This window comes from Ictalurus furcatus, chromosome 3, assembly GCF_023375685.1.
Source record: "Ictalurus furcatus strain D&B chromosome 3, Billie_1.0, whole genome shotgun sequence".
NCBI classification, from domain to species: domain Eukaryota; kingdom Metazoa; phylum Chordata; class Actinopteri; order Siluriformes; family Ictaluridae; genus Ictalurus; species Ictalurus furcatus.
In genome coordinates, this window is record NC_071257.1 from 14,666,486 (window position 1) to 14,678,548 (window position 12,063).

General features: G+C 40.6%; 1 protein-coding gene across 11 annotated transcripts in view; it reads left to right on the top strand.

Moving 5' to 3' along the window:
- Positions 1–11,290, top strand: part of kiaa1109 (KIAA1109 ortholog) — a 56,245-nt gene extending 44,955 nt beyond the window's left edge. For all 11 annotated transcript variants that reach the window (XM_053620923.1, XM_053620922.1, XM_053620925.1 and 8 more), the window contains 8 exons: positions 686–872; positions 3,866–4,083; positions 4,324–4,593; positions 4,898–5,101; positions 7,591–7,785; positions 7,904–8,038; positions 8,203–8,374; positions 10,205–11,290. In XM_053620923.1, the coding sequence (XP_053476898.1) occupies positions 686–872; positions 3,866–4,083; positions 4,324–4,593; positions 4,898–5,101; positions 7,591–7,785; positions 7,904–8,038; positions 8,203–8,374; positions 10,205–10,424 (1,601 nt within the window). In that variant the 3' untranslated portion in view covers positions 10,425–11,290. The remainder of the gene's footprint in view (positions 1–685; positions 873–3,865; positions 4,084–4,323; positions 4,594–4,897; positions 5,102–7,590; positions 7,786–7,903; positions 8,039–8,202; positions 8,375–10,204) is intronic.
- Positions 11,291–12,063: the final 773 nt, after the last annotated feature.

The following is a 12,063-nucleotide window of genomic DNA, read 5'->3' on the forward strand; positions in this document are numbered from 1 at the left end:
AAGAGTTTTGTCCTAAGAAGAGTTGAGGAATATCGCCATGCAAGTTAATCACAGTTAGCTAAAGCTGTAGAAAGCCAAAATGGGGTGACTGTTTCACGTGACACGATACGACACGACGGATGCTGTCTGCAAAGACAGGTCGAGCATCATTCTCCGTCCAGCATCCAGGCTCTGAAAGAGCTCGTTCTCCGAGAATGGAGAAAGATAGACGTGGCAGTATGTCACCAATTTGGTCACTCCATGTCCAGAAGAGTTGGTGCTGTTCTTAAAAATCATGGAGGCCATACAAAATATTAGATTTGTTAGAATTTGTTGTAGGGTGTACTCAATTTTGTAACCCCTCATTTGAATAAAATGTATTATTTTCTTATCGTAATGATGTTGGTGACCAACCTTTTATGTTCTTAATAAAAACAAATGTTTAATAAAACTCAGTTTTGTCAAAATTCAGCTAATTGTTCTGGTGTTCACTGAGATATAGATAAAAATCTTAATTTTCAAAGGGGGGTGTACTCATTTAGGCGGAGTACTGTATACAGGAGCCATCTCAGCACCACTCTGTCAGTTTTTTAAACAGTTCTGGACAGTTAAATCCTTAATCTGTATTTGTTGAATAGTTGAACAGTCATACTGTACTAAGCTTGGTAACGTTTTTTTTGTTTGTTTGTTTGTTAATTTCTCGTAGCACACATTTCGGAACACCCCAACCAGCAGCCAAGCCATAAGATTCAGATCACCATGGGCTCAACAGAGGCTCGGCTTGACTACATGGGTTCTAGTATCCTGATGGGGATCTTCAGTAATGCTGACCTGCAGCTGCAGGATGAGTGGAAGGTGAACCTTTGCACTGAGGCTAACCTATCAGAGAAAAGGTAAGCTCCTCCTAACTGGGCAGAGTCAAATAAAAAATCAAGGGATTGGACTCAACTACACAAGCTGGCTCCAGTTTCGATAGGCTTGGTGATAAGTTGTAGAGTGTCTATCTCAGTAGTTGTCAAAGGTAAACCGACTGTCCTATCACAGAAGAGAATATAGGTATCACCAAAATGTTAGCCCAATGAATTACTTAAGAATTTATCAACACAATATTGTACTACATTGCATATGACATTACAAACTACATTACTATGGGATGAACTACACACTGATAAGAAATTTAATCACTGGTCACAAAATAATAGTGAATTGGTCTACTCTGTGATCTCTAAATAGAACTATGACCTTTGACAGAGTAAACTGGAAATGTCAACACTACAAAGATTTGGCTTTGGAGAATTGTTTATTAATTGGTCAAGATTTTGTACACTGCTTCTTCAGCCACGTTTATCACTAATGGACAAACCTCACACTGTTTCACATTGCACAGGGGGACTAGGCAAGGATGCCCACTCTGTCCTTCTATAGTCACCATTTTCATTGAATCTTTAGCTGCAGCCATCTGTCAGAACATCTACACAGAAAGTATTAAAACTCCTAAAACACATCATTAGATCAGCCTCTATGCAGAGGATATACTGTTATTTCTACGAAATCCTCACTCATCACTAAAAGATACACTTAGGCTTATTGAATCATTTTCTAATATCTTTGTCTACTCTATTAACTGGAACAAATCTTCCATCCTTCCACCACATTATAATAGCTGGAATGTGGCAGCCCATAAACCACCTATCCCATTATGTACAGATCAAATCACGTATTTAGGCATCAGTGTTTCCTGCAAACTATCAGAGCTGTTCATCATTTATTATTTTGAGTAGTGGAGTGAAATCGAGTCTGATCATCGCTGGGTGAACTTACCACGAACCATTTTGGGCAGAATTGCCACTGTTTATATGACGATACTTCCTAAAATAAATTATCTATTTTCAATTATTCCTCCCCAACCCACCCTCACCTGGTTAACATCTTTAGATTCAAATATCTCCAAATTCTACTGGAAAAACAAAACACCAAAAATTAAACTTGCCACGCTAGTGATGCCAAAAACACAAGGAGGGTTGGAAGCTCCACGTTTTTACCACTATTATCTATCAAATCAGCTTCAATACATATAGAAATGGATCCACCCTAATCAATCAGATAATATGGTGGTTCTCAAACAGGGGGGCGCAAATTGTTTTCAAGAAAAAAAAACACAGACCGAGCATCATTTGGGAACTCAGTGTATTTTATTGCTTTTCAAATAGAATGTCCATAAATGAAAAACCCCGCATTCCCTCTCCCTCTGTATTTTCTTTTTGCCGGGGAGAGGCGGAGCTTAGCCTGCATTTTATCTAGCTGTCAGTGCGCACCAGTACTGCCAACTTAGACACTTTTCAGACTCCTTTAGCAACTTTGTTTTTGCAAAAAAAAAAGTGCCCAACGACAAATCTAGTGACTTTTTGGACAAACCTTAGCAAACAAATATCACCAGTACTGTCCTGCAAGCGCGAGGTCTTTCTTTCCCGCTGCACTCACACCTCTCTCTGCATCTGCTCTGTTCAATGAGAGGCTGAGAGCCGGAGATTTAATGTCGTGGATAACGAGACGCGCCCTTCGTCCCAATTTACATCATTCATATGTGAATGTTTTTAGAATGCAAGACAAATGGAATGCATCATGTTTTACATGCAGAATAGTCCACGTTATTACAGCCTAATTCTCTTGTTCAGAGTAGTTATAGTGTTCAGAAACATTTTATATCATTCATGTTCCATACCTGTCCCTTATATAGTTGTATAAATGTCATAAAAGTTTTTTTTTTTAATCATAAAAGTTATGAAAAGTATTGTACCATCTAATCTTTCCTATCTGGAATATTCCTGATTTTCTAACAAGAAACCACTTAACTTCCACACAGAAGGTGTGAAAAAGGCATCACACATCTTAAATATATTTTCCACAATAATATTCAGGTTTCATTCTCCTACTTGGTCCAAAGGTACAGTATTTAGAGTAAACAATTTCTGGAATATCTACATCAACCATTCATACAAAATAAAACGTTATGGCCACCAACCTCTTCCTCAATCAGTTTCAGATTTAATTAACATTCCATCTTCAGAAAAACTCCTTTCCAAAATATATAGAATAATATCACAGTCCGAAGAAACACACTCTAAACCATCAATAAAATGGGAACTAGACCTACTCATAACTCCTGATGTCGGATTGTGGAACCAATTTTGCAAAAACATCTACTTCATGTCCGAAAATGCCAATCTACAACTCTTACAGTATAAGATCCTTCATAGAATTCACTACACTGGCAAAAAAAATTTTTTTATGGGATTCTCATCAGAAATCTGCTCACACTGCGAACAAAACAACCTGGATAGCTACATCTCATTATCCCTCACACTGTGCTTGTTAGGAGATGTATCAACAATTAACCTGAACAAAACAAACAGTAGATTACTCCTCATGGCTCTTAACTAGTGCAAAGAAAACTATCCTCATGAACTGGAAATCAAGGAACACGTATTGCACAAAAAATTTACTTATAGATTACATCTCTATGGAGAGACACCTCAATCTGAAACACTGCAATAGAACCCCACCTTATTTGGTCATCTTTCATTGATTTTCTACAAACTTGATTTCATTAATTGGTTGTTTTTGGAAAGGAGGGCTGCTTTTAAGGTTGTGGGGTTATTTATTTATTTATTATTAGTTTTTTTTTTTTTTTTTTTTTTATTAATATACACCTTCTCGTCTTGCTTCTAGTGTATGGTCATTGTCTTTTTCTGTCTGTGGTTCCATCATTTGTGTATTTTCAAACACACACAAATGCACACATACATACATACACACAAAAATACATACACATTCATTTATACAAATCCAACTATGATCCGTGTGTGTGTGTGTGTGGCCCCTGCAGTGAGATCTTTGTGCATGGAGACCTGCAGTGGGATATCTTCCAGGTGATTATCTCTCGATCCACTACTCCTGATCTGATCAAGATCGGCATGAAGCTGCAGGAGTTTTTCACTCAGCAGTTTGACACAAGCAAGCGTGCCCTGTCCACCTGGGGTCCAGGGCCCTACCTGCCCCCCAAAACACCAGTGGCAAATGTGGAGAAAGGAGCTGCTGAACTCTGTGAGTATGTGCAGGCATGCAGTTCCTGTCCACTGACTTGTGTGTAAAATTCTGTTTTACTTATGCAGTGTGGTTGCCATTAGCTTGTCTGCTTTCAGAATGTGCAAGCTTCTGGTTTATTTATGCTGTCCAGGGTGTGGACAGCCTATCTTCAATTTGTCAAATGAAACCACAGCATTACTGGCAGCTTTAGATGCTTTTAAGGACTGATGTGATTATCTCTCTTCAACTCATTTGTAGACATGGATGCGGCTCATCATCGGCACTGGCCTGCCGTGCTGAAAATGGTGGCCGGCTGTCACATCTCGCTCTTCCAGATGCCACTCCCTGAGGATGCTGTGCAGCTTGGGGGCTCAATGAGTCTCCATGGCAACCACATGACCCTGGCATGTTTCCATGGGCCCAATTTCCGCTCCAAATCATGGGTTCTGTTCCACCTTGAGGAGCCCAACATTGCCTTCTGGACTGAAGCGCAGAAGATTTGGGAGGATGGTACTGAAGCTTGCATAGGTGACACTAGGCTAAACTAATATAACACAATAATACACCATCTCTCTCTCTCTGTGTGTGTGTCTGTCTCTCTCTGTCTGTCTGTCTGCCTGTCTGTCTGTCTGTCGGGCTCTCTCTCGCTCTCTCTCTCTGTGTCTGTCTGTCGGTCTCTTTCCCTCTCTCTGTTTGTCTGTCTCTCTCTTGCGCTCTCTCTCTCTCTCTCTCTCTCTCTCTCTCTCTCTCTCTCTCGCTCTCTCATATACACATACACACACACTCAATCTCTCTCTCTCTCTCTCTCTCTCTCACTCTTGTTCACACCCAGGCTCCAGTGAGGACTCCACCTATATTGTGCAGACTCTAGACTTTCACCTTGGACACAACACGATGGTGACCAAGCCATGTGGTGCACTAGAGAGTCCCATGGCAACCATCACTAAGGTAACCCGTCGTCGCCATGAGAACCCCCCTCATGGAGTGGCCACGGTCAAGGAATGGTTCAACTACGTCACAGCCATGAGGAACGAAGGTAAAAAACCTTACCTAGATTTTATGACCTTTTTGGAAAAAGTGGCCTGACTAAACCGGCAGTGTAGTTGAAAATCTAAACCAGTTTTGGGTATTTTATAGGCTGTTGTTTCAGATTGCTTGTATTAGTTTTATTCATATCTTGAAATATGAACTTTGAACTTCAGCAACCACTGTTTCAACAGCTAGTAAGTCTGTATACTTTCTCCAGAATGCTTTGTGTAAGTGAGTGCATCTATCAGTCAGTAAGAAGCAGTTGGGGGGCTACATTGTCCATCTTAAGGGTGTTGGCAGGTGTAATTCTAATATGACGCTCCACTATACACATTTATGAAGGTATCCAATCAGCCAATCATGTGGCAGCAGCACAATGCATAAAATCATGCAGATACATGTCAAGAGCTTCAGTTAATGTTCACATCAAACATCAGAATGAAGAAAGTCTGATCTCTGTGACTTTAATCATGGCATGGATGTTGGTATCAGAAGGGCTGGTTTGGGCATTTCAGAAACTGCTGATCTCCTGCTGATAAACTGCTGAATTTCACACACAACAGCCTCTAAAGTTTACACAGAATGGTGTGAAAAACAAAAGACGTTGAGTGAGTTCTGTGGGTGGAAACGCCTTGTTGTTAAGAGAAGTCAGAGGAAAATGGAGGTCAGAGGAAATGCCACATGATTGACTGATTTCCATGAACACCTGTACAGCTGCGCATTCTTGCAGTTATCTAATCAGCCAATCATGGATGGTGTGTGTATGTACAAAGTGGATGGTGTATGTATAAAGTGGATGGTGTGTGTATGTTTGTATCTTTCTTTTCCCCACTAAATTTTTTATATATATATTTCACATTTTTGTAAATATTTGATTATATCTTTTCATGTGACAACACTGAAGAAATGACACTTTGCTACAATGTAAAGTAGTGAGTGTACAGCTTGTGTAACAGTGTAAATTTCCTATCCTCTCAAAATAACTCAACACACAGCCATTAATGTCTAAACCGCTGGCAACAAAAGTGAGTACACCCCTAAGTGAAAATGTCCAAGTTGGGCCCAAAGTGTCAATATTTTTTGTGGCCACCATTATTTTCCAGCACACCCTTAACCCTCTTGGGCATGGAGTCCTCCAGAGCTTCACAGGTTGCCATTGGAGTCCTCTTCCACTCCTCCATGATGACATCACGGAGCTGGTGGATGTTAGAGACCTTGTGCTCCTCCAGATTCCGTTTGAGGATGCCCCTCAGATGCTCAATAGGGTTTAGGCCATCACCTTCACCCTCAGCTTCTTTAGCAAGGAAGTGGTCGTCTTGGAGGTGTGTTTGGGATCGTTATCATGCTGGTATACTGCCCTGCGTCCCAGTCTCCAAAGGGAGGGATCATGCTCTGCTTCAGTATGTCACAGTACATGTTGGCATTCATGGTTCCCTCAATGAACTGTAGCTCCCCAGTGCCGACAGCACTCATGCAGCCCCAGACCATGACACTCCCACCACCATGCTTGACTGTAGGAAAGACACACTTGTCTTTGTACTCCTCACCTGGTTGCCGCCACACACGCTTGACACCATCTGAACCAAATAAGTTTATCTTGGTCTCATCAGACCACAGGACATGGTTCCAGTAATCCGTGTCCTTAGTCTGCTTGTCTTCAGCAAACTGTTTGTGGGCTTTCTTGTGCATCGTCTTTAGAAGAGGCTTCCTTCTAGGACAACAGCCATGCAGACCAATTTGATGCAGTGCGCGTCGTATGGTCTGAGCACTGACAGGCTGACCCCCTACCCCTTCAACCTCTGCAGCAATGCTGGCAACACTCATACGTCTATTTCCCAAAGACAACCTCTGGATATGACACTGAGCACGTGCACTCAACTTCTTTGGTCAACCATGGCGAGTCCTGTTCTGAGTGGAACCTGTCCTGTTAAATCGCTGTATGGTCTTGGCCACTGTGCTGCAGCTCAGTGTCAGGGTCTTGGCAATATTCTTATAGCCTAGGCCATCTTTATGTAGAGCAACAATTTTTTTTCAGATCCTCAGAGAGTTCTTTGCCATGAGGTGCCATGTTGAACTTCCAGTGACCAGTATGAGGGCGTGTGAGAGCGATGACACCAAATTTAACACTCCTGCTCCCCATTCACACCTGAGACCTTGTAACACTAACAAGTCACGTTACACCGGAGAGGGAAAATGGCTAATTGGGTCCAATTTGGACATTTTCACTTAGGGGTGTACTCACTTTTGTTGCCAGCGGTTTAGACATTAATGGCTGTGTGTTGTTATTTTGAGGGGACAGCAAATTTACACTGTTACACGAGCTGTACACTCACTACTTTACATTGTAGCAAAGTGTCATTTCTTCAATGTTGTCACATTAAAAGATATAATCAAATATTTACAAAAATGTGAGGGGTGTACTCACTTTTGTGAGATACTGTATATATAATATATCCCCCTCACCTGTTTCTCTCACTCTGTGTCTCCCTCTCACAGAGCTGAATCTGTTGCGGAATGTGGACGCAAATAACTCAGACAGTGGAGCTGCTGCTAAAAGCGCCAGTCTTCTGAGTGGATTTCGTGGCTCATCTAGCTACAACCATGAGACTGAGACTATATTTGCTTTACCCAGGATGCAGCTTGACTTCAAATCTATCCATGTGCAGGACCCGGAGGAGCCATCGCTCAGTGGTATAGCCACTGCTCAAAGCCTACTGACAATTCACACACTCAACCACAAGATTGTTCCTCATAAATGATGACGTAGTGTTTAAATGATTGTACCTAAAGTGTGTGTGCGTGTGTGTAGACCCTAGCAGCAAGCCCAAAGTGGAGTGCAGTGTGGTGACTGAATTCACTGATCACATCTGTGTTACCATGGATGCTGAGCTCATCATGTTCTTGCATGATCTGGTTTCTGCATACTTAAAGGAGAAAGAAAAAGGTGATGCATGTCAATTTAAATCTATCAAATGCTAAAGGATACGAAGAGTCTACAATGTTACTGTAGTATTTCAATACATTCTGCTATAATGAATATAGTCTCTATGCTGATCTCTTAAGTAAATGTTAGGTAAGTATGTGACTGTGTGTGTGTGTGCGCCACAGCCCTGTTTGCCCCACGCATGTCTGCATTACGACCGGGTCAGAAGAGCCCCACAGCGCTGCAGGAGGGCAGCTCAGCCGAGAAAGAGAAGCCTAAAGAAGATGGAGTGAACTACAACACTGTGGACTGGAGAGAGTTTCTGTGCAATACCTGGCACCTGGAGCCCACACTGCGGTAACTGAACACTACTCACTCTTCCCTTTTCTGTCTGCACTTACACTACCGCTCAAAAGTTTGGGGACACTCGATTGAAATTTTTCTCATGATCTTAAAAACCTTTTGATCTGAAGGTGTATGATTAAACGTTTGACATCGGTGTTGTAGACAAAAGTTTCATTGTGCCAACATATTCATTTCTTTCATTAGAAAACTAACATTTTAATTACAAAAAAATATTTTTTAAACAGATGACTTGGAGTGAAATATTCTGAAAAGCAGCCAATAAATGTGCAGCGTAAGTGCGAACTCCTTTAATACTGTTTAAAAAACATCTCAGGGAGATTCCTCAAGAAATCAGTTGAGAAAATGCCAAGAATACATTTCTGTAAATTCTAGGCAAAAATTGTGTCTACTTTGAAGATGCTAAAATACTAAATTATTTTGATTTATTTAGGATTTTTTATCACAACATAATTCCCATAATTCCATTTGTGTTACTCCAGAATTTTGATGACTTTATTATTATTATTATTCTAAAATGTGTAGAAAAAATCAAACTGAAGAATGAGTGTGTCTGAACCTTTGACTGGTAGTGTATATTAGCCAAGAGTAATAAAATCTAGACAATGTATTCAAGGACTCAACACTTTAGCAAACCTTCGTATCACAGTCCCTATTGCATTGTAACGATGGGCCTCTTTTGTCAATCTTTTAGTCAAGTTATGTGTAAATATTCGCACAGGCCAAATTACTAACTGTAAATATCCCCCAGGTTTCGTGTTCACGTGCATATTAATGTGTAGTAGTTAATGTGCTGACGTGCAGGGCTCTTCGTTTAGGACTGAACGCACTATAATGTATGCGGGAACAAGCCTGGTTTTGGGGCACAGCTCACTAGGGAGTATGTGGATCATTGTAGGCTGACACCTACATGATGGGCCACTTGTCTCTCTTTGAAACGTGTGAATCCAAGCAGAGACAAAAGGTTTTTATCAATTCCTGCCATTTGCACCACCTCAGCTTACGGCTACGATATACACAGACCAGCTGTGCAGTGCTCGTTAGACATTTTGAACACCCTTTACTTCTTTCCATCATGGCACCCCAAAATATGTTCCAGGTCACATTCCCCTGGCTCTTAGGCTCTCTTTCTGTCTCTCATTTTGTCTCCTTCTGCGTCCCTTTGTCTCTCTTCCTGTCCTCTCTCTCTCTCTCTCTCTCTCTCTCTCTCTCTCTCTCTCTCTCTCTCTCTCTTACTTACTCATTCTTTTTTTTAATGTTCAACTGGGATTGTAGCATATAAATCCAGTTAAAGCTTCAGAGATTTGTTGCACTGAATTGAATGACAAGAAAATGCATTTGAGTTGGCTTGCTGTCTTTATTTTTTCTTCTCATATTTTCTTTAATGCCATTAATATGAAAGAACAGGTTTAAAAAAAAAAAAAAGAAAGAAGACATTTATGCACAGAGTTGAAATATCTAAGTGATTGAAACTTAACTGCATGTTTTAAAATGCAACTCCTGTGCAAATGATGTGATTTAATGCCAATCAGTCAAGGTTTACAGTCTCACGCATGAATTTACACACATTCAGGAGCACGAATAGAACACGAACGCTTTCTGAAATCAGAGACGAAATCATTTCACGAAAACCAGAATCTTCTTGTGTAAAAGCTCACACGAACAATTTGGGAATAAAGCTATTTTTGGATCCGGCTTGATAAGCCAGGCCCGATGTCGAGATGTGATGTGATGTGCTGTGAGGTATGAAGCAGTGAGTCCACCACTGCTGGTTTCCCATAAAGATGCTGAATAATGCTGCAGAGTCGTATGAACATTTTTCAGGTTGATTTCGTGGACAGGCCGGAAGATCGATCCGGTGGGAGTGGACTACGTCCTGCAGAAGCTCGGCTTCCATCACGCGAGAACTACAATTCCGAAGTGGCTTCAGAGAGGTGTGATGGACCCCCTGGATAAAGTTCTGTCTGTTCTCATTAAGAAACTGGGCAATGCACTGCAGGATGAGAAAGAGAAGAAAGGAGGACGGGACAAAGAGGAACATTAACAAACTTTCTCTGAAGGTTTCGTTCCCCTTCTTTTCTCTCTCTCTCATTCATTCATTCATACACGCACACATTTAAATGTGAAAGTTCGATCATTACATGTCAGTAAGCTTATCTGAAACACTGGATTTGTTAACACTACTGTACAGTCCGTTCTTATTCACGTGCACACTCGCTATACTCGGCAGTGTGACACAAGTGGTTCCTGTATCTTCTGTATATTTTTAATCCACTGTACCTTGCTGCTGAAAGCCAGATGAATTTTGGGTTTTTTCCTTACATGGATCATATGCACTTATACATTCTAGGTTTCATTAACACTTCCCTAACACGGTGAGAACCGCAAGTGTTTCATCTGTAGCTGTACAATATAAGCGTAAAAAGCAGTGTCCTGTAGTGTTCGTCTCACTCGAGCTTGTTTAAAAATTCCACTTGATTTTTATTCTTTTTTTTTTTTAATATTTATATCATTTTAAAAGTCAGAGGACATGTGCCAAGTGTTCTTCTTTTGCAATTTTTACTGCCTGTCACATTTTGTGAGAGCCAAGAGATAGCATGTGTCCTTAAGCACATGGGTTCGTTTAAAAGTGACCAAAAGTTCCAATGCCTGATCTACATTGGGCTCAAGTCAATTACAACAGATCAGACCTTGAGCTGAATTTCAAAATGTGAATCTTTCTAATACTATATGTATGGTTTGTATTGATGTACACAGCTAAATATTTTAATATCTTTTAAGGTGCAATTCATGACTCACGTTAGGCCTGTGTGAATTTTTAATGTATAGCTGTGCAATAGACTACTGTATATACACAGACGTGAATGTGTTCAGTGTCATTTAACTGAATAAAAATTGTGACCGATTGCACATCTGTCTCATTGGAATTTCAGCTTGATGTGGAATGAGTAGAGGTTTTTCACCGAGACTGGCATTGACACTGAGATTGGGTGGGATGTGTATAATGCTGTCTACATTTTTAAAGGATGTCTTGTTTTTTTTTTTTTTTTGTCCATTAGATTTCAATCAAGGGAATCAAAGAATTGTCACGTAGCAACAACACTTCAATAACACTTTTGCACAAGACTGCATGATCCCACCATGTAACTGCATTTTGCTGTGAATTTCAAGACATTTACAGATGGACTTGGATTCAGAACTGTATTCTCATATTATGCGAGGTGTTCATTTAGAATGAGTTACCATCCTATATACAATTTCCTATCGTTTTCTGAACATCAGGCTGCATTTTCAATTCCTAGAATGTATATAAATATACGTACTCTCCATGGCCACTTTAATAGGAACACCTCTACCCTTGCTGATTCAGGAAATTATCCAATCAGCCAATCATGTGGCAGCAGCATGATGCATAAAATCATGCAGATACAGGGCAAGAGTGTCAATTGATGATGTCAAACAGAATGACTAAATCTAATCTCATTGACCGGGATGCTGGGTTATCATTCTTATTTGCGTATTTGTCAACAACCACGTGACCGGTTTTAATAGCTGTAACATTCTAACACTGCATCCTCTCACACTGTGCACGTTTGGCACCCCACTGTTTCAGAGCAGGGGAAAAAAAGTAAAAAGCAGCGCTAACGCCACTTCTAAATTACAAGCGTGAAACTTTTCTCTAC